At 42.2% G+C, this 22,917-nt stretch overlaps 3 protein-coding genes across 5 annotated transcripts; 2 read left to right on the top strand and 1 right to left on the bottom strand.

Annotated features, from left to right (window-relative positions):
• Window positions 1–758: 758 nt before the first annotated feature.
• unc119b (unc-119 lipid binding chaperone B) lies at window positions 759–6,849 on the bottom strand. The gene is made up of 5 exons (XM_084359964.1): window positions 6,528–6,849; window positions 4,856–4,969; window positions 3,683–3,791; window positions 3,394–3,566; window positions 759–3,292 (listed from the first exon to the last, which is right to left on the bottom strand). Exons 1-5 carry the CDS (start codon window positions 6,754–6,756, stop codon window positions 3,180–3,182), a joined length of 738 nt encoding a protein of 245 aa, XP_084216090.1. The 5' UTR covers window positions 6,757–6,849; the 3' UTR covers window positions 759–3,179.
• Window positions 6,850–7,046: 197 nt separating this feature from the next.
• pop5 (POP5 homolog, ribonuclease P/MRP subunit) lies at window positions 7,047–9,906 on the top strand. Its single transcript, XM_084359965.1, has 5 exons — window positions 7,047–7,290; window positions 7,372–7,514; window positions 8,860–9,009; window positions 9,094–9,177; window positions 9,479–9,906. Exons 1-5 carry the CDS (start codon window positions 7,271–7,273, stop codon window positions 9,583–9,585), a joined length of 504 nt encoding a protein of 167 aa, XP_084216091.1. The 5' UTR covers window positions 7,047–7,270; the 3' UTR covers window positions 9,586–9,906.
• A 24-nt stretch (window positions 9,907–9,930) lies between these two features.
• Window positions 9,931–21,316, top strand: rnf10 (ring finger protein 10). 3 transcript variants are annotated; one of them, XM_084359962.1, is made up of 18 exons: window positions 9,931–10,055; window positions 10,979–11,137; window positions 13,434–13,615; window positions 13,739–13,944; window positions 14,025–14,115; window positions 14,522–14,706; window positions 14,847–14,983; window positions 15,173–15,327; window positions 15,537–15,668; window positions 15,935–16,220; window positions 16,372–16,505; window positions 17,826–17,943; window positions 18,033–18,134; window positions 18,220–18,357; window positions 18,446–18,537; window positions 18,646–18,703; window positions 20,035–20,199; window positions 20,290–21,316. In XM_084359962.1, the coding sequence occupies exons 1-18, from the start codon at window positions 10,031–10,033 to the stop codon at window positions 20,361–20,363; spliced, it is 2,439 nt and encodes an 812-aa protein (XP_084216088.1). In that variant the 5' UTR covers window positions 9,931–10,030; the 3' UTR covers window positions 20,364–21,316. The 3 variants fall into 3 exon arrangements, with proteins under 3 accessions (XP_084216088.1, XP_084216087.1, XP_084216089.1); XM_084359961.1 differs by having other exon boundaries at window positions 20,032–20,199; XM_084359963.1 differs by lacking the exon at window positions 9,931–10,055 and having other exon boundaries at window positions 10,584–11,137.
• Window positions 21,317–22,917: the final 1,601 nt, after the last annotated feature.

The raw sequence follows: 22,917 nt of genomic DNA, 5'->3' as shown, positions 1-22,917 counted from the left end.
AGCCGGGGATTCTGGGTAATGTAGTCTGATCGTCAAGTAGAAGTGAGCGGACAGGAGCAGGCTTTGTACTCAGATATGTGCTTTTAATTCATCAGTCAGGTTTGTACAGAAGCACATTTAAACCAGTTAAAAGAAAAAATGCGGATGAAAAATAATCCCGTGAAAAGACAAAATTATGACATAAATTAAATTTTGAGATTAAAAAGTAAATATGATAATATGATATAAAAAATCCTAGTTTGGGATAAAATCGAAATGATAAGATAGAAATCATAATTATGAGATAAAAGTCATAAATATGACACAAAAGGTCAAAATTATGAAATTTAAATCAGAATTATTAAATAATAAATCATAATGACATAATAGTCATACTTATGATATAAAAAAAAGTCCTAGTTTGGGATGAAATGTTCTGAAAGAAATTATAGATAAAGGTCGTAATTATTGGATAAAAAGCATAAATATGAGATAATAGTTATTATATATTATAATTATTATTAAATGAGGTATAAGTATGAAATGTGAAATAAAAAGTCATGATTTGGGATTAAAGGTCATGAATATGGGATTAAAAGTAATTTATTAATAATAATCTTTTTTTGAATTCTTGACTTTTTTCATTAAAAAAATACTCAAACTGATCAATTCCAAAGAGCTGGTGATGAAAACTAATCAATTAATTGTTGCAGCTCCAGTTTTGACAGAACCGAGAACCTAAACCTCACCTAATGAATAAACACTCAGTTTGCACTGTGACTGTTTGCAGACACTTTTATTTACAATAAATCTGATACGACATGAAGGCATCATTTGTAAAATCAGCCGATACGAAAACAAGAGTCAGACAGCAGGTCACAGCACGGATCAGAACATTTCAGGGTCCGTCGTGTCGTCTTTTTGTGCAGATGTACAAAGTGTTCCCACTTTACAAGGCATTTAAATCATCAGATTTTAATAGGTGACATATTCTACAGCAAAACAATGAAGTCTGTGATGGAGTGAAGGCTACGGCTGTCCAGGTGTGAGCCTGATATCACACCTGTTCAGGTTATTAATGGGCTCCATAACGAGCCGTCGCTGATCCTTTAAACTGCAAAATACCTAATTATTTAAGAGTAAACAGTTTATGAAATGACTCAACACTTGCTGTTCAACTCAAACAGTAGTGCACGACGATAAATGTGACAACGAGCCTGATGTGAGGACGTTTACAGGAGTGTGTGTGTTACACTGAACAGGACAAAACAATGAAAACTTGGATTTAAGGCACGTTGGCTCCAGTCAAAGGAAGCCCAGATCATCAGAGTATTTAAAAACAACTTCCAGGCTGTTCCGGTTTCTTCTTCATGATTTAAATGCACATGTGAAGTTTTAAAAGTGTCCTGCCCATCAGGTCGCTGCCAATTTACATTCAAATGCGTAAATCAAAAACAAAAAGGAGTTCACAGATCACAGCGGACACAGACTGGAAATGACGTCACAACAGGGATCAGTGTAACTGCATCGTTACAGACGTCCCGACCTCTCCTGTGTGTACAACTCAACAGCACCACTGTGATCAAATCACACCTCTGATCAAGTGTAAACAAAAAAGGTGCATTGCAAGATTATAAAGATGAACATCCAGTCAATGTTTTGTGGACTACGATACTTCAGCTGACTTTCCATCAGCATGAGGGGAGGAGATAATGGAGGTTTTGATTTTTGGGTGAACTGTTCCTTTAACTAAAGTACAATTGCAGAATTTGTAGTAAATGGCCTAAAATATGCAAAATCATCAATATCGTCCACGAGCACCGAAAAACAGGTCAACGTTTGTCCCTCCTCCATCATTATGAGAGCGTAAACTAACGAGCTGGATCAATCGTGTTGTGTTTCATCAGTGGGACACAATCAAGCCCAGTTCCACCAAAAGCTCTGGTTCTTGAACGGAGCTATCTACGGATCAGCCCACCAGTTCTGAGCTGGACGGTTGTAGTCAAGGATGCGTAACAACGACCCGTAGAATATTAAACGTCCACTTCAGGTCGAGGAAAACCTGCTATCTTTTGGTTCCAGTTGGGACAGATCTTTTCGGGTCAAAATACTCAGAACAGTCGAATATTAGGTACCTGAACCCAAACAGAAACAGTGTTGGTGGAAAAAGGGCATCTAAACAGGGCACTCCTACAGAGTGGGATTCACAGTGCTGCATCAAATAAACCAGAAAGGCCACAAAGGATTAAATAACTGATTAGACAAAACGTTTTGGACACAGACGGCAAGAAAGTCCGATTCTGCTGCTGTCTCGTCTGTTTCATGTATCCCAGAGTTTGATAGAACAAAACAGTCAATTTCCTGTCGAGAGCTAAAGATGTTGTAAAACCTTTTGTCATAAAAACGTAACAGATATTAGCAGGATGAACCCGACGTGGCATCATGAAAAGAGCTCACGCTGTTCTTTAATTAAAAGACTAGATTGGTCCACATTTAAGGAACAGTTCACCCAAAAGATCCAGAAATGTTTTGTGGAATAAAATCTTCAGATAATGACTGAATTTTCTTTTTTGGGTGAGCTGCTCCTTTAAAGTTGACATGGAGCTTAAACATCTGACACGAACATCCCCAATGGTTCACAACTGATGGTAGATATTAAAGGAAGAACGAAACTCAAAGTCACCTCATGCTACATGATCATCTACGACTAACAACAATACTGTAAAACATCTAAATTAATGCTCGCTGCGTCTCCACACAGGAAACACACTTGTCAGTTGCAAAGGGTAGTTCAAAGAAAACACACTGATAACATCTATACATACTTTAGCAAATGAAGTTATAACTAACACAGTCTAACACAGGCTCCGTGACTCAAAGTGTCCCTTTCCAGCAGAGACGGCAAGAAACTTAAGGCGGTAACATGATGCTCGTACAACAAACCGAAAGACAGAACAGAAAGGTTTCAGTCAGATTTAACAGAAATATTTAAGAGAACATTCCTCTGAGCTGTACGAGGTCCTGATGGATGGATCCATGAATTATAAGAAGGCAGACGTGGTCCGTTGATGCTGAAGAATGTTGTAACGTTCGTAGGAATGGAGAGAATATTTCTGTCCCCCAAAAAGAAGCTTCTGGATGGTTGTAATCCAGGAAATCAATCCCCTGGGAAGTATTGCACACATTCTTCCCTTCAGCCTTTACAGACCTCCATTGTAGGCATAGTCTGCCTTGTTGTGCATGATGAGTTTGTTGTCCACAAAGTAGAAACTGTCTGATCTGGTCTCGTAAGGGTGTGCCACCATTTGGCGAACTGGAAGAGGAGATGGAAAGGAAAGCAGTGAGGATCAACATGTGGATTACTGTGTGAAATATGCATCAACATTAGAGACTCCTGATGAGATCAGAACTCACTGAGGTCGTCTGGAAGCTGTGGGAACTCATAAATGTGTTCGCAGGTGTTGCGGCTGTTGGGAATGCAAAAACCGAAGTCGAAGTCAAAGTTCTTGAGCAGGCGACCCTGGAAGTAATGCCTCTCGATCATACGGAAGCTGTTAATGGGCCGGTCGCCTACCGTGAACTCCACACTGAGGTTCACAGACGGAGAAGAGAACGATAACATTTAACAAAAGACTGAATATAAAAGTCTGATTATTATGCTCCTATACATTTATAATCAGAGAGTTATGATCTTTTTACTTACGTTGCACCGACTGTACACAGTTTTAAGAAGGCTGGTGTGAACTGATACCGCACAAACCGTCCTGCACTGGTGTCGACATCTCCACTGTCCTCCACACCCTCCACAGGACCTGATGCAGGAAACATGTTTAGTCTACTGGCATTTAAAAATGTTAATGATAATGCATCTGCATATTTATCTTTTTATTGTTATCTGTTACATGTCATTGCTCACACAGTCTTGCTTCAGTCATCATCTGCTCCCTCCATGCTGATGGAAAGTCAGGTGAAGTTATAGTGGTACTTTAGCACTATGCTGCACCACATTAAGAGCAAACACCCTGCTGCCAGATCACAGCTAAAGCTCATATCGCTGGTGGCCAGTGGGAGAAAGTGTTTGGCCTGTCAGAGGAGATCCAGCAGCCCATCAGTGTGGTCAAGGGCGAGGGATTTAAAGAGTTAGTTCGGTAACGTGACCTCGAGCCGAGTACCTGATGACATTGATAACTACTGTGACTAAACGTATGGAAAGCATTTTGAGAAGAAGGATGAGCTTAAAGTCAAGCTAGCCAGGGCAGACAGGCTAATGTTAGCTCTGACAAGTGAAAGTTAACTTCACAACTACCTGTAACTTCAGCAGTGCTGACAGGGAGATGCAGCCCAGTGTGCGCCTTAACTCCTCCAGTACTGACAGCGACAAGACCAAGTGTGGAAAAAAGTCCAGTTAAGTTAGCTAAAAGGAAAGCGTCTCTTGTATTTCATGCCATGCTTCAGAAATGTTTTGTGGACTACGAGACTTCACCTGACTTTCATCAGCAGGGAGGGAGGAGATGATGACTGAATGTACATTTTTAAATTTATTTATTCTTTAAGCACTGCTTCCACATAAGGGACTTTCTTTTCTCCTTTCTTAAACAATTAATCCTGGAGTTTATGACACAGTAACCTGCTGGGAAAGACTGACGATCTCATGTTTGGTGATACAGAGCTAGTTAGGTCTCCAGTGACAACACAGACGGATCAACAGTTATCGAGCAACTGACTGCATGGATGTGTAAACTGACAATCACTAACTTAACAAGTGGAAATAAATGGATTCCTCCAGAAAAAAATCGAAAACTTGCTTCTGCATTTTATTGTAATCTGTCCAACATTTTAGGATTATTAAGCTTGGTGGAGTTTGTACGTCACTTACCGCCGTTGGGAGGTTTGGCGATCTCAAACAGCACAGTTCCCGTCTCCAGGTCTCTGATTTTGAAGCGTGTAAAATCAATGTTGTAGATATTGTCCTCAGGTTTACAAAGATAGTCTGGAATGAGTTAGAAACAGAGAGAGTTCATGTTTTAGCACAAACATGTAGTGAAACAGAGCTCCGTCGTATAGTAGTCTTTGATGTTGTGTTAGATTTACCAGGAACTTAAATGATGAATTTTGTGTCTAGTTACAACACACTTTGTCTCACCCTCACTTAAAGACCCGAGACAGCACTTGATGAACAACCAGGGTTTCAGTATCTGTTTTCTGGCTCCTGCACCTTGCAGCAGTGGTGAGTAATGCTGTAGCTCGCAGCTTTTCAGCAGAGTTAGAGGAGGGAAGTCATGCCATTGTTGTCTGGTCCGGGAAACGGCCAAAAACAATGGGAGGCATTAAGCATTAGCTGCTACAGTGGTGGACCGGGTGTCAGATGACGGAGCCTGGGGTCTGACTCACGGGGTTCAGGGGTGGAAGGCGATGATAATTTAAGGGAACCAAAGGGAAAGAGGCCAAGAAATATCAGATCAGATTACTGTTAGCAGCACTTTGCAAAAACTTTTATATTAACAATGAAGCAAGTGATTATGTGTCACGTGAAAGGGGTCGCTTATATGGTGCTTTTCCAGCGGCACTTTTGTCCAGTGAAACCATATCTTCACTTCATCCTGTTAACAGTTTTACAGATGTGCCTTACATTAACTTCAAAGTTCGTAAATCCATGTTCAAAATGGGCTCTGGCCCTAAACAAAGCACGGCCCACCAAAGTCCTTTAAAGCAAGTGTTGTCACTCGGCAGCCATCTTGGCAACGCACCGCGCACAGTTCCAGTACACCAACTTCTTTTATGGCTCAATGAGGAGACGTGACGTGATGTGACGCTGTCAGCTTTGAATAATTCTTTGATTGGGACTGTGTCGACTTCCAGTGGCATTATCTGGGTGTGTTAGTCCGACTTTGAGAAATTTGATTTAGTGCAATTTCAGTCGGACTAACATGTTTACATGGACTTTAAAGTCGGACCAACACGATAGTTCGACTTTGACTTTGACATCATTTGAACATAGTGAATGTGATTCGCTGATATCTCGCTTTAAAGCAGACGATTGGTTTGTGGGGGGGAAGGGGCGGGACATGTGTCAGACAATCATCAAACCTTTTGAGCAAAACAGATTATCACAAGTCTTTTATCTCTATTTTCTCTGGTCATGTGGCACCAATTTCAAAAATATCCATGTCTTTCTCCTGTACAGTTTAATGCAGGGGCCATATCTCAGCTGTGGATACTTCTTAATGCAGCTTTGAAGACGGGGGGCCCTGAACTACAGTCTAACTGGGTGACGTTAGCTCAAATTCTTTGCTACGCCCCTGTGAACATCCTTCTTTGGGTAACAATAGAATTGAGATGACCCATTTTATCAGATTAAAATGTAATCAGTTAACGTTGCGTGTTTGACTATTTCAACACTGTTAATCAGTATGTTTTTAATAAAGCTAGTCAGAGAACTTATTGGTGAACCGATCTGAAAACTTAGCCACAATTAGCATTGGGTACAAGATGTCCGTTGAGCGGTGTGATCGTACCGACTTTAATTCAGCTAACTTCACATAACGTACCCTCGGTGACAGCCCGCAGACCCAGGACATGGTCCGGGGAGATATCTTTGCCCAGAGCCCGGAGTTCATCCTCCGTGACCACAGGCCACTTCTCCGGCTGACTGCGCCTCGACTTCAGCTTCTTCAGCATTCCTCCGCCACTCTTTCGGTCCCTGTGGTTGGTCTCTGAGCCGGTGTCCGCGTCTTTCTGACCTTTACTAACTGCCGCTTTGTTCCGGGAACCGTTCATACCGGACTCGGCGGCGGTTGTGAGAAGAGCTGATCTGCTTCTTAATTAGGGGGCGACTCAACAAACTGCGGGTGTAATTTCAAGATGGCGTCAAACGTTTATGGGAGACGGAAAAGTGCGATTGTGATTGGCTGAGAGCGGTGCCGATTGTCATAGTTACCGAAGGGGTATGTTTGGTTTAACGCGCGGGTCCTCCCGTTTCTTCGTCGACTGTTACATTTAACGTGTTGCGAGAATACTCTTCCCAGGCGCCATTTTGTAGTCTAAAAACTCTCATATACCATCGAGTCCGTTTCACTGAAATATATGAACAGTCGGTGTGTTTGTTTCTGTCTAAAACAAACAGTCTAGATGTGTTGACGAACAGACAGCTACACATTCATGCTGCCCCGTGTCTCGTGCCAAGTACACCCTTTGTTCCTGTCAACGTCCACCGGGGGCGCTAGTGCTCCCTCAAGTCAGCGGGCAGTTTTGTTGACGGAAGTTGCCACAGAAGAAGAAGAGAGGAGCCGCGATGGTGCGAGTGAAGTCGAGGTAAAAATGTGCTCTTCATGTCACACCTGCTCACATGTTGTGTTCACAGTTGTGTTCTGACGGCTCCTGTTCCTCCTGAAGGTATTTACTGTGCGAGCTGAACGTGTCGGACCGGAGCAGCCTGCTGCTGCTGGATGACCGAGCTGTGGCAGCGACAGTGAAGGCAGCGGTGGCCCGGATACATGGAGACTACGGAGCAGCTCTGTGCAGCATCAGGTTCAACGGTGAGCAGGGGAGGAGGAAGTATTCAGATACTTTACTCGAAGAAGTACTGCATTCAGATAAAAAGTAGAAACATAAGAGTCAGAAAAAACAGTCAAAACTAAAAGTACAGTGCAGCAAAATGCCCACAGTCTGGTATATAATAGGGTCATGAGAGAGCTACTGTACCTTTTTATATAATGTTGTGTAGAGCTGCACTTATTTTTACTGCACTTTAGTTTTTACTATGACAGTAAACTAGATATCTTTGGGCAGTGTTTTGAAAAAGTAGCAATTAGTCATACTTGAGTAAAAGTAAAGATATGGTGTTAAAATATTACTTTGGTAACATTGAAAGTCACTCATATGAATAGTACTCCAGTAAAAGTATCTGATATTAAATGTGCTTAAAGTGACTATGAGGAACTTTAAAGTGTTTATGAAACAGCCTCTGATTCCTCTGATGAATATAAACGACCTGTAGCAGCAAACGAGGGCATCAACGAACAGACTGCTGTTTTTATATAGTTATTATTAATGCCTGTGCTCGGGTCCGATCACATATATCACATATTTAATCACATATAAATACATTACCTCATCATGATCCATTCTGCGGTCCCTCTGTCACTCGCTCCCAAAACAAATGCACGCACCATGTTGGTGTTGTACTGCTTTTGTCCAAAGGAGACGCTAGAATCAACAAACACTGAAAGTTCCTTGTCGTCACTTTAAGTATCAAAAGTACAAGTTGAAGTAAAAATCTACATATATTTAAAAGCATGTTAATACTGTAGTGTATACCAAGGGTTATCGCTGATTATTTTCAAATTGTGCTGCTATTGCTCTGATGCAGCATGCAAAGTAATGTGTTTGTCAAATAAAGGTAATGGAATGAAAAGTACAATGTTTGCCTACAAAATGTAGTTGAGTGGAAGTATAAAGTAGCAGAAAATGATAAATACTCAAGCAAGGTACAAGTACAACCTCTTTTCAGATCAGTTTGGGGTCTTGGGGCCTTTGGAGACTTGGATCACAGCAGACGAGCTGATGACATTTGATGTTTTTTATTTAAAACAAGTCTCCAGCTGCTTCAGTTGTTTAGGAGAACGCTGCAACGCTGTTTTGCTGCGAAGCTCCAGAAATGTTTTGTGGACTACGAAACTTCACCTGACTTTCCTTTTATTGAGTCACCTAACGTTCCTTTTTATCCTCTAACATGAGGATATTACAGATTCCTTGGGCCCTAAATCTTCAGATGCTGACACTGGTCTTGACTCCAGTGATTAATCACTTATCACACAGTAGTTTCTGCATGGTGAAGTGTTGACTGACTCTCTGTGATCTCTGTTTTCTGTTTCTTTTCAGTGAAATATCTGAATGCTCATACTGGAATAGTGTTCCTGCGTTTCCCCAAAAGTTGTTACAGACTCCTCTGGTCTGCTTTGCCTTTCATCACCAGTGTTGAGACTCGTGGGCAGAAAATCCCTTGTTTTCTCAACTGTTTGCATGTAGGAGGTGAGAAAAACATCGACACACATTTAATAATGAATCAGCCTAAATATCAGCTGAACACTAATGAAAGGTATTTGTTTTCTCCAGGAACAATTCGAACATGTCAGAAGTTTCTGATCCGTTACAACAAACAGCAGCTCCATCGAATGCTCCCCACGTGTAAAACAAAAGGTACGAGATCTAATCTGATATGATTCATACTGAACTCAGTCAACAGTCGTCCATGTATAACGTTATTCATTTGCTTGTGTGTGTTTTTAAGCCTTCAATAATAAGATCCTGATAATAACTTTAAATGTTTCCCAGTGTTACACTACACCACGTATTGAAGCATTTCACGTCTGATCCTAATCTCAGTCTTTTTAGTTTACTGGAGACAGCAACATTTTATTTTATATTAAAACAAAAACTGAATACAAGATGGACAGACAAAATGAAATTTGCCATTTTTTTCTGTTTTTCTGATTTGCAGAAGAAGAAAATCAGGTTTGCAAAGCCATTCTGAACTGTTCACTAACAGGAGGAAGCAGGGAAGCATTTGAAGATGAATTCGAGAGTGATGAAGATGAAGAAGAGTGACTTCACAGTGTGCAGTAAAAGGCGGCAGCAATGTGGATTTCCTTTGTAGTGTGGTTCTGATTTTTTTTTTTTTTGAGGGACTGAGAGAAAAGAAGATATGACGCATTTAAAGAAACACAAACCCAACTGTGTGGAAATGCCTCTGAATAACTATCACTATTATTTTGTTTAAGTGTCAACAATCAGTCACATTGCACAAAATAAGAACATGGTCTAATGTAGAAGACACAGAGTGTTTACGTTTGAATGGATTTATTTTGTATTTATACAATGCTCATTTGTATTTTGTTTACAAATTAAAGCACTATTTTTGAAGATGTGTATCAGAATGGAAGTATTTGCGTAAAACCATCTCAAAAATCCTGGTGTCACACAGTGAAGACCCATATATGTACATTATAATGTACATTATATCAGCTCATATAGCATAATCTTTAATTCTAGGATGAAACAAGATGATGCAGAAAAAGGTAAGGAAAATTTAAAAAAAGACTATGTACACCTTTCACATATACACATGGTGTGTAGTATTATACATACAAGTATATCAAAGTAATTGAACAGAGACTTTGATTATTACTTTAAATATGTTCAATTATACTCTTCAATATCATTGAATATTGTATTGTGTTTTTTGAGTATTTAATATAATAAAGTATGTATAATATGTCATTAAGAGAACAGTCAAAAACTCAACATGATAATATTTTAATAAACCCGTTATATAAGTTACCTGTTTTGTAACTGACTACATTTCCCACAATGCCCTGCTGCGCCTCCATAAGATATACACCCTGAGATAAATAGTAGCAGTAGATGTGATGTAGTAAGTTGTGTCTCATAGTATGTGTTTAACAGTCAAAAGCTCAACAGGATATTATTTTAATAAACACATTAAATCATTTACCTGTGTTGTACCTCCGTAGCTAACTACATTACCCACACTGCCCCGCGGCGCCTCCGTACCTAAACATATTTGCAGGCCGTACAAGGAACATCCGGGTCTCTCAGCTTCTTGCTTGGCGACCCGTCGCCATTAGTGCAAGCTCGTCGGATCGGAGGTGTTTTTTGGTGAAAATCTTAAAATTATCGTGTTTTCCAGCGTTTGGAAAACATTTCCCGCCTCTCGAAGGGCGCTTTGTTTTCCTTAACGAGTAAAAAGCTTAACTTCGGGGGGTCTTGGCCCCGCGTGGCGAGCTTTCGTCCTCTCTTCTAACAGCCTCCATAACTTGAGACGCCGAAATCGTGTCTCTTCTTTCTTCTCGGGTTGTTATCGTCAAGATGTCGCCGTGATGGGGTCCCCGCGTCGGATAGAAATGAATCAGGGCCTTGGCCGCCTGACCCGCACTCACTGCAACTCGCCTTTCTCCTTCGTTTCTCTGTTTGATGCTAGAGAGCTCGGCGGCTCTCTGCCCGGAGCTCGGCCTCAACACCAGCACTCACTGCACGGTCACAGTCATGGAGAAAAACCCCAACAGCAGCACCAGCACCAAGGTTCCGCCCCGTTCCAGCTCCACAGGACCAGCACCGGGCGAGACTAAGACCAAAACAGGTGACAGACTGCTCGTGTGACCGCCATGATTGTGTTGACTGTCAGCTAGTGTTAGCCGGCGGCCTGCTGGGCCTCCGAGCAGCGGGGCTGTTTATCTGCCGACTGACGTCGCTGTCAAAACATTTGACCTGTGAGCTGCAGAGCTGGTCCGGGCTGAGTCTGACTGCAGAACCGGGCTGAGTCTGAGTGTAGCACCAGGCTGAGTCTGACTGCAGCACCGGGCTGAGTCTGAGTCTGTCTGAGTGTAGCACCAGGCTGAGTCTGAGTGTAGCACCAGGCTGAGTCTGTCTGTAGCACCAGGCTGAGTCTGAGTGTAGCACTGGGCTGAGTCTGACTGTAGCACCAGGCTGAGTCTGAGTGTAGCACCGGGCTGAGTCTGAGTCTGTCTGAGTGTAGCACCAGGCTGAGTCTGTCTGTAGCACCAGGCTGAGTCTGAGTGTAGCACCAGGCTGAGTCTGAGTCTGTCTGACTGTAGCACCAGGCTGAGTCTGTCTGTAGCACCAGGCTGAGTCTGTCTGTAGCACCAGGCTGAGTCTGACTGTAGCACCAGGCTGAGTCTGAGTCTGTCTGACTGTAGCACCAGGCTGAGTCTGAGTCTGTCTGTAGCACCAGGCTGAGTCTGACTGTAGCACCAGGCTGAGTCTGTCTGTAGCACCAGGCTGAGTCTGACTGTAGCACCAGGCTGAGTCTGTCTGTAGCACCGGGCTGAGTCTGACTGTAGCACCAGGCTGAGTCTGACTGTAGCACCAGGCTGAGTCTGAGTCTGTCTGACTGTAGCACCAGGCTGAGTCTGAGTCTGTCTGTAGCACCAGGCTGTGTATTTATACCACATTTATCATTTAAGTGTCACATTCTGCACAAACACACTTAAATCCTCACATAGTTGTTATTTACATAGCAGTCGTTGTTGTTGTGTTGTGTAGTGAAGCCACACAAGGTTCACAAGTTGTTGTTTTGTTTCTTAGAGTTGACTGACGTGTGGTTGGCCAGTTTTATTGGCTGATATCAGCCTCCCAATGATATAAATCAGTATTGGCATTAGGATGCACATTTTAAGCAGTTTTCCTAGTTGAAAATCTGCTGCCTTATCAATTAATTAATCATTAATGATATATGAATTATATTTTCCTTTACATCAAGAATTAAAAGAACAGATAAGTAAACACCAAGTTACTTGACTGATGAACTACACAAACACATTTAACACAAGTAAATTTTTAATTTGTAATATGACACTTTTTGATGTATTTGTGCCCATAACTGATTGTTGGTTAATATATTTTTAATCGGTTAATTCTTAAGGCGATTAATTGATTAATCATTAATCATCAACATCACTAAGGAGCATATATGTTGTTTACACTTTTTGCACCGGTCTAATTTTTATTTAGGTGTACCAGCACATATTTAAAGTGGACCTAATGACACATTTTAATTTAACGTCTTTACACATTTTTTAATTGATAGAATAAATCAATTAGAGTCTGACTGATATGCAGTTTATAAGAGCCGATACCGATATTAGGGAGTAAAATATATCTGATATGGATGTATCGCCCACATTTCTTTTAATGATCCCTCAAATGTGGTTATTGATTGATTGAAATGTTTATTTTGAATATGTAAACAACAACAAACAACAGACAAGAATGATAGTTAAACAACATAACAAAAAATACATAAAAAGCAAAGTGGATTGACAGAACATGATGACTTTGTTTACATATTCAAAAAGTTATCAAACATATATATGTTTCTAGGATATATGTGATGAGGATGTTTTACAGTTTGACAGTAACGTATGTTCAGTTAAACGAACTGAAACCGTAACTTTACTTGAAATCAAATAATTAAAAATCACCCCAAGAACGGTTTTCTACACTTCGTTTATTAAATCGTACAGAAACTCCTGCGACACACTGACAAAATAATGAAGAGAAAATAGGCTAATATTTGTTGTAAGAATACACAGCTGGTGCTATTTCTTTTATAGGCTACAGTTTTTTATCAGACATGCTAAATTTGAGTTTCAGGGTGTGACCACTTAAAATATTGAGTAAAACTTTGGTGCATCTGGGACCAGAACAGTCGCACCCTGGAGCTCTGCTAGTGCAGATAAAGGAGCTTGAGGGTAATTCACTAACATTAAATTCCCAGTGAAGTCGTACTGTGGTGAAAGGGGCCCATACGAATACTTTCTCCTTCCAGCGCTGGTGAACAGCAGAATGGAGAAGTTGCATTGAGTGGTAATATTTCAACAGTCGTGCTGATACGTTTTTTTTTGTTTTCGTTCCAGAAGGTAAAAATAATGGAGGCTCTAAGCGCTACAGCCGCAAGCGTGAGCCCTCCTTTCCTAAAAGCGACACTTTCCCAGGCCCTCGCCGCACCAATTCACAGAAAAGCAAGAATTTTGACAAGAGACCCTCTCAGAGAGGCGGACGACAGTATGGAGTTGCAGGCGGAGGACGACGTGAGGAGGTCGGTATTCTTAACGATCATCACAAGTCAAAACAAAAAATCTCATTATTGAAGATTTTAAACTTTATGAAGAAGTGTAGCATCAGTTTGAAGTTGAGGTATTTTTTCCCTCTGTCTCTACAGGTAGCAGAGACGCGCCGGGCCGAGTTTAGCCCGGCTCAGTTTGCTGGACCGAAGAAAATAAGCCTGAACCACCTGCTGAACTTCACCTTTGAACCCCGTGGTGGTACCAGTGGCATCGGAGAAGGAGGCCACTCCTACTGGGGCCGCCGAAACAAGTGGGGCCACAAGCACAAGCCCTTCAACAAGGAGCTTTTCCTGCAGGCCAAGTAAGCTTCAACTCCAAACAAGCCGTGACAAAGAGACAGCGAGACGAGACATGTGGGATTCACTGAACTTTGTGTTTCAGCTGCCAGTTTGTGGTGAGTGACGACCAGGACTACAAGGCCCACTTCACTGATCCAGACACTCTGGTCAACTGGGACTGTGTGCAGCAAGTGGTGAGTGTTCGTCGTCGTGAGCTGTGAGCCGAAAACCCATCGAAAATGTTGAGTTTGATTTTCTTTTTCAGAGATCCTTTATTGATCTGTCTGGGAAGAGGATTCACTCTGGACAGATTTAAAAGAACATTGAACTTTGTAACAAACTGAATTGTTCATTGTTGAATTACTGAAGGCTGGTGTTTTATTTGAATTCAGGAATCTTTATTTTTGGTTGATATTATTTAAAATGTCTTTACTTAACTTCAACCTGCAAAATCCGTCAGGATAAAATTGAACATCTCCACGAATTTGAAAATGCAACTGACAGTTGATCTTTACAAGTAAAGATTTGAGTCCAACAATAACAGCCGTCACAGTCGCACTGATGCATTTAATGACGATCTGTTTTTTTGTACGTCTGCAGCGCATCTACAGTCATGAGGTGCCGTCTTGCCCGATCTGCCTGTACCCTCCTGTGGCAGCCCGCATCACCCGGTGTGGACACATCTTCTGCTGGCCGTGTATGCTGCACTACCTGTCTCTTAGCGACAAGAGCTGGTCCAAGTGCCCCATCTGCTACGAGGTCGTCAACACCGACGACCTGAAGAGGTAAACGAGAAGAACAGTTTAGTAGCCTGACGTTGAAGACGGCAGTAGATATTTCTGCAGAGAGTTGGCTTCCACACACAGGCAGTTTTCTTCATTTTGGTGTAGTTGGTGTTTCTCTAACAGTTGGTTTCTTATTGCAGTGTGGTTGCTATGGAGACCAGGCAGTATGTGGTTGGTGATGTCATCACCATGCGCCTGATGCGGAGGGAGAAGGGGGCTCTGGTGGCCATGCCAAGCTCTCAGTGGGTGAAGGTGGAGGAGCCTGTTCGTTTCGGAGGTGAGACACAAACAAGATATTTATTTATGAAAATGACTTTAAATGGTGTAAAGTAATTCTACTGAAGAGCTCCTCAGACAGTGAGGTTAGAGGACTGTCTGAAGACATGAATACAACAGACCCACTTCAGCTTTGTAGTTTTCAGTTTTATTTCCATGAATAACTTGAGTAAATGTTTGTGTTGTCCAGATGCGTGTCTCAGCCCGTACTCCAAGCTGCTGCTGGCCTCCCCGGCCCAGGCCCTGAGCCTGGTGACGGAGGAGAAGGCCGTCCTGCAGGTTCAGCTCAGCCAGGAAGTGGACACACATGGCTGCTTCATCCAGAGCGCCCTCTGTCTGCTGCAGGTAACTAAAGCCTGGTCCAAACATACACAAGTGTGTAAAACAAAAACTTTCTCCGCTCAGATGAGTGTTTTAATACCATTTACTCTGTCATAGATGTAAAGTCGGTGCTTTTATTTGCCATTTTGAACATGAAAAGTAAACACTGAGAATAAACCACACAGAGCTGTAGACTGATCACTTAACACTCTGTCCGTGTCTTTCTGGTTCAGGAGCAAGAAGAAACACTGCTGAAACAGCAGAAGACGAACGCAGCAGACGTCCTCGACTTCTCCGCTCTGACTCTGGAAGAACCTTCTTCTCCTGAGGAGGAAGTGGTTACTAACACCAGCAGCAGCAGCAAGGTGAGTCCAACAACACGTCTTCTCAACATCATCTTTGTTGTTGTCGTGTCCGTTTTAAAAAATATATACATATTTATTTCATTTTGAGGAATATGAGCAAAGCAAAGAAGCAACACAGGGAAAGATTAAAAAATAAATACATGCGTTCAGTTTCCCTGAATTAAACTCTGTAACATTGTCAAAGTACTATTTTACTTCCATGTTCTTCCACAGCCTCTACTTCTATGTGGTATTATAAGTGTATTGTCTGTCTCTGTCCTTTGTAGCCCGTCCTGCAGTACACCTCTGCATTCGATGACGAGGTGGCGGAGGTCCCAGAGGTCCTGGAGGTCCCAGATGTCCCGGATGTCCTGGATGTCCTGGAGGACGCCGCTGCTGAGCTGCCAGACTACCCTGAAGGTATTTTGGAGTCGGTGCTGGAGGAGCCTCCAGAGGCGATGGTGGATGTCGCCCCAGAGCCCCGGCCCGATGAGGAGAGCCCAGCCAGCCAGGCAGAGTCAGGCCGCCCCTCAGCCAGTGTGGTGCATGGACCCTACTACTACTTCTACCAAGGTGGGTCATTTCTTCTGGGTTTCCTCTGCTCACCAAATCTGCTGAAGTTGATTTTCAGTTACAGAATCCTCGAAGGATGTGTTGTGAGTCTGTTTGTTTTGGTCGTATCGTCAGTGTTGACTCAAACTTTTTCCTCGTGTTCGTCCTCCAGCTGACGACTGCCAGCAGATGTTCCTGCATCCTGTGAATGTTCGCTGTCTGCTGCGTGAATACGGCAGCCTGGAGGCGAGTCCTGACACCATCACTGCAACAGTGGTGGAGATCGTGGGACACACAGTCACTGAGGTCAGCAATGAAGCGCACACAGTCACACACTGTACATGCACTGTAAAACACTGATATGTTTTAAACCTGAACTCTATTTTCCCATGATTGTGTGTCTCAGTGACTGATGGGGACAACAGTTTTTTAAATTGGTTTAGTATTGAGTGAGAAAACTGCAATCTGCAGCCGTAGAACAGGCAGCGATGTGTCTCTGCTGGCAGCTTCAACCGTCAGGATGCGTCAACTAGAAGTTCTTGTTTGTGCCACTTTCAAGCTCGATGGTCTGAGAAAATATATTGCAAAGGATTGGTACAGAGATGTACTGTTTTGCTATTGAGCAAGATCCTTTTTGTTCAGCAAGAAACAGACATTATCACTCTTTCTAAATCCACCAGACTCCATTTGCAGAAACAGTCATTTTATCCCTGAAGAACAAACTTGAATATCTGGAGATGGAGCTCAGACACAAAGCCAGAAAATGTTCACATCTAACATCGACTTAAGGCTTTATTTCGACCAGATCAGAGGTATAGATGGTTGGACCGGCCAACTGTTTTGTTTTATTTTGTTGTCCTGTTGACTTTGAATAAAGTCTTCAGGGGGGAAGCGTCAGACGTGAGGCCGCACAGCCACATAAAAACATGCTGGCTGCGCCTGATTAGATAAACGTCACTGGTAGGCCGCTGCTCCGGGGTTTTAAACGGGCCCAACATGGCGTCTCGTGTGGAAACTTTTTCTTAAATCACAAAACCATCCCGGTGAAATGTGTTTCTGAAGACATTTTAGGCGAGAAAATAAGACAATGTTTAGTGTTTGTGGTGTTTCAGGCGTTGCATGGCGCCGGATGCCCCTCATTTGCATAAAGTAGATGGAATTAAACTTTATGCAGATGAGGAGCGGGCGACACGACGCCACATCTCTTGAAATGTGATGCGCCGCTACCAGAATGCATTGCACAGCAATCCTACGTAGACGGATCCTGTGGACCACAAGTGTGTTTTATGACAATAAAATGATTGTTTCTGCAAATGGAGTCTGGCGGCTTCAGTGATCAGCTGCTCCTGGTTCAACAAAAAGCATCTTATTCTTAAACGAAGAGCTCTGTCGCTGTGGGGATCATTTCTTTAAACTTCTCACACTTGGAACAACAACAACAAGCCCGTCACTTAAAGTGGATGATGGACAAATGCCAGCAGGGACGACATCGCAGCCTGTTTCTTGTTCGCTGGCTGCATCGATCTCAGTCATTATACTAAGACACATAACTTTAGAAAATAGGGTCCAGGTTGAAAATGATCAGACTTCCCTTTTAACTGATTTTACATGTGTGGCTTCTTGCAGGAGGTTCGTCGTCGCCATCGTTATCTGGCTCACCTGCCGCTCACCTGCGAGTTCAGCATCTGTGAGCTGGTCCTGCAGCCGCCGATCCTGTCCAAGGAAACTCTGGACACATTCGCAGGTCAGGAACACTTCACTTGTTTTCAGGAGGTGAATCTACAGTTATAGATTTTATAGGTTGTAACAGCTGATTTTCTTCTAAACTACCAGACGACCTGGAGAAGAGGAAGCGCCTGCGGCAGAAGAAAGTGAGGGACGAGAAGCGCCGAGAGAAGAGGATTGAAATCGAGGAGAACAAGAAGCAGGGAAAATGTAGGTACAGGCGATCAGGTCACACACCTGAGTGATGTCACACACCTGAGTGATGTCACACTGACGTCTCTGACTATCCTTACAGATCCTGAGGTGCACATTGGATTGGAGAACCTTCAGCATTTCCCAGCGTTCGGGTCTCCGCCTTACAACAGCAGCTTCCCGGCTCAGCCCGACTTCACCTTCGCTCCCCCGTCACCCCTCAGCAGCAGCCCAACCTCTGGTGAGAGCAGCGTCGTCCTCTACAGGAAGTTTAATCTCCAGTTTGATTTGAACATCACAAGTTAAATATTCCTGTTGTTGTTTTTCAGACGGGATCAGATTCCCGAGTCTGAACGGGCAGAGCTCTTCACCCACTGTGGGCAGCGTGGAAGACGACTCACACTGCATGTCCTTTGCACAGGTGTGTACGGCCGACACTGCCAACATAATCCCAATATTAAAGTGCTGATTGTTGAAGCACATAACTTCTATACTTGACATGCTGTGATCCTGACTGTGTCCCATAAAGATGCTCAGAGACGGGAAAGCCAGAGTTGATGGTGGGACCAGGATCGCTCCAAAGAAAGGTAGAGCGAGACTGAAGACGATGTGGTGACGTGAACTGTTGATGTTACACTTCTGACAACAGAGATTTAATTTAGTATTGATTCAGAAACATGCAACACATACTACATATGTGTCCTGTACGCTTAAACCTGAGAGAAAGGTCGAGACGAAATGTAAACCTGCCTAAACATTTATTTACAGACTGTTAAAAAACCAGCTGGAACTACAAATATAATGTCAACAGTGTCAGCAGGCCGCCCAGGTAGATTAACAGCAGCCCAAGTATATTTGATAACCCGTGCTCCTATTTTTATTATTAATCTGAGAGAACAACATCCATGATCCAATACCTAGTAGACAATCTTTAATCTAAACCTGCCGACTGACAGTCGCTTGTGTGTCCACCTCTTGCGATGTCATTCATGACATCGTTGGTTCTGAAAAGGAGCAGTGTGATGCTTCGTCCTGTCGGATCAACTTTCTTCAGCATAACTGAGATTGTGCTGTGAAGTAAACTTCTGTAGCTTTTGTTTTTTTTAATCAGACTTGCTAGTAGTCGTACCGAGGAGACCACGTGGGCTGATGAACGATGCTGTCATCCATTTTTAAGTGGGGTGTCCCCTCAGAGTTGCCGTAGGGCAGGAGTTGTTGTTGTTTGTGATATGTTGCTGCTCAGTGCACTAACATCACGTCTCCATGTCCCATTTATTGTTTTTTTATTAAACCAGCTGAGTTAGGAGAACCCAAGACACTCGGTTAAATTTGTTTCAGCAGTGTTTCTTGTCCTGCAGGCTGCTGTTTCTCTGTCGTGCTGTTTTTACACACAGTTTTCTTAGTTTAGCTTCCTCGGCTAGTCGGCTAACGTTGTTTTATGCATATGAGGCTGAACAAAGCTAAGTTACGGTGACGAGGATGCTTTTAAACCTGGCACAGGGATCTGTCGGTGGTAACAGGAGATATTTCCTCTGCAGGGTGACACAGCTGGAGATTCATGTCACACAGTGTTGCCGGTGTCATGCAGACAGTGATGGCAGCGGTCTGCGGGAAGGCGGTTTTGGAAAGTGTGATACCAGTGTTAGGCCGGTAAAATCGGTGCATTCTTATAAATTCTCTATCAAAGATCAGAACGACACCTTGCAACAGTAAACGAACAATAACTGAAACGGCGCTCTGCGTTTTAAACGCTCCGTTGAGCTGCTGTTGATGTTCCTGCTGCTTCATGTGGGTGAAACAACAGCACCTCCAGGTTTTGTTGCGTATTTCCTGTAGAACCTGTTTTTGTTGTGTTGTATTTCTGTATAAACTCCCTGAAGGCTTCCTGAAGTCACTCGTTTGTTCCTCGCTCCAGCAGATAAGCTGCTCGCTCCTCCAGCAGCAGACAGCGACGGAGAGAGCGACGGCTCGGACCGGGTCCCCGTTCCCAGCTTCCAGAACTCCTTCAGCCAGGCCATAGAGAAGGCGCTGCTGCAGCTGGATAATGGAGCGGCTTCTCCTCCACAACCTGTTGTTGATCCAGGTCTGACATCTGTGACATCAGTGTACCACGTTAAAAGCACAAACCGGTATCTTCTCTTCAGCTGAAGCTGTTCTGTTCTTTTCCTTTCAGATGAAAAAGGAGGAAAGAAGAAGAAGAAGAAACAGAAGCTTCTCTTCAGCACATCCATGGTTCACACAAAGTAGACACTGAAGTTCATTAATCAGATCATTTCCTGAGTTGATCATCTCATCTCTGCTTGTGTTTCTTACTTCCATGCAGATCTGTCTTTGAACTATAAACTATGGAAGTAGGTTTTAGGATGTAGCCGAAGCTCCTGCTGCTTTTAGTCATCGCTTTATTGGTTTGATCCACCGTTTGGTTTAAGCTTTGCAGCAACCTCCCGTCACACCGAAAGCCTTGTGGGTGACATTCTGTTTCAAATTCAAAGTAAAACAAGGATTATAACAAGCTTCTGGTTCGGGCTTCTGTACCACAGGTGGTTGCTGCTGTATGATGTCTAACTTCCCCCGACCCCCGAGGATCTATGAGTAACGTGGATAAGATGATGTGAGGGTGCTTTATATCAGAGTAGCAGTCAGCCAGCTGCAGATACGCTGCACCTCTAAAATCTTTCCAGGATGCTCGGACATCATTAATCTGGAACTTCACCTCAGAACAGATTTTTAGTTCAGTGCTCATCACATGTAGCATTCATGAGGATAGATTTTGCTGCTTTGAGATCAACTCTCTAGTATTTCTCGACAACAACATGAATATAAAACGTTCTGCAGCCGTTGTGAGGACATGAAAACACAGTATTGTATTAAAGAGATTAGGTCAACAGATCGTCAGTATGTTCAGCCTGGTCCAACCATAAATACGCACTTTGTTCTCATCCAGTTTCTCCTCCGTGTTTTCTTCTGTTGTAGAGAGTTAACTAACCTGCCAACATTACTCCTCCACTTTAGTCTCAGTGTTGAAAACGTGTGAGGATTTGCCGACTTGCTTGTGAGACCTGGAGAGAAGAAAAGGTGGACTGAAAATGTTTTGTTGGAGGGTTTCTTTAATTCTTTCACCTTTTAATTTTGAAGCAAGTTTATAGGCTAGTGAACATAACTAGTCTGTTGGAATGAATAAACTATTATGCACAATCAAAGAGTGTTTGATGCTTCAGTTCATTAATTATTAAAGGATCACGTTTGATAAGGTTAAACATTAGAAGTCACAGTGGTGCCATGATTATGATGAAGTATTTACATTTCTCCACACGGGGGCAGTCCTGACCAGCCTCCTGTATTTAGTTCAATCTCTTATATAACCTTTGATTTATCTCAGCCATAAAGTCAATGTTGTATAAATTGACTGGTTAATATCAGAGTAGGAGCAGAGTCAGATATTAATGAACTGCATGAATAATGCGGGTTTTTTACTTGTTCATGAAACAAAACTGCTCTGCAAAGCCAAAATAGAGTAATTACACTTTGAGCAAAGACCAAAATCTGACCTGTTGACATTTATTTTGCCATGCATCATTTATGTATCTCAAAGAAATGTATTGTTCCAAAGAAAACATGTTAAATGTGAAGTTTAAAACAAACCAGTCAACAAAGCTAGCTACAGCAAGAAAGCCAAATCCTGCGCTAGCCTAACAAAAGTTTCCTAACTGTTAAATAAATTAAATACATCAATTTGATGAACCAACATCTCAATAAATTAGTTATTTTATCTGAATAAATTATTTTATCTCACCATAAAAACCATATAAACCAAACTACTAACTCAGCTAATGCTAGCTACAGCAAGAAAGCCAAATCCTGCTAAAGCTAATTAGATGTTGCTGCAGCTCGCCTTAACTGAATAAAACCTGCTGTCAAATAAATGTGATAAATAAATATATACATTTTGGTGAAGTAATAAATTAGTTTATCTCGCATAGATAAGGCGGAAGTTAAATCCAGTCATAAAAACAGCTAAACTAGTCGTGCTAATAAGCTAACTCCCTTGATGATAGCTGTAAATTGCTGGGTAACTACCAGACACTTTGCTGTGCTCAAGCTACTTTTAAATAGCTTATTCAAAGATATTAAAATGTGAACTAATTTGTTATATTACTTTTATTATTATTATTATTTAAATTAATAATTAAACAAACAGGAAGCTGAAAGAACAAGGTTTACTTGTTGATACTTCCTATGTTTTACAAAAGTTTGTGGGGGGTTTTGTGTAAAAACAGTAATAAATACAAAAGATATAAATAAAGTGTTCTTCTAATGAACTTTTAGAAACTGTCAGTCCCGCTGTTTATTTCCACCTGTCTAATTAACTCTGTACATCCGGAGTGGGATCTTTGGGATAATCCCATGTCCATCAGGAAGCTGAGACGCGTCAGGTTCTCCAAATTAAGAGCAACATCAGCCCGGAAGTCAGGGTGATTTGCCTTCAAAATAAAAGAGTTGTACCTAGGGTTTATTCTCACTGCTCAACAGAGCTGGGTCAGATTACTTTGAAATGTAGTCAGTAACCTGATGTCTTCTTTTTCGTTATTAGTAACATAGTCCATTGGATTACAAATATATATGTATATATAATCTGAATACTTTTGGATTACTGCAAGTTTTTTTTGCAGCTGTTTTTTAACCAAACACCACATCGACGGTTCACTCAAAATGTTCATCTTCCATTTTCAATGTAAATAAAAGAAAGGAATACAAACTCCATTACTACTACAAAGTAGAACATTTTTAAATGTATTTATTT

This window comes from Pagrus pagrus (assembly GCF_965226575.1).
Source record: "Pagrus pagrus genome assembly, chromosome: 8".
Classification (NCBI taxonomy): Eukaryota; Metazoa; Chordata; class Actinopteri; order Spariformes; family Sparidae; genus Pagrus; species Pagrus pagrus.
Note: the sequence above shows the minus strand (reverse complement) of the source record. Positions and strands in the feature narration are given on the sequence as shown.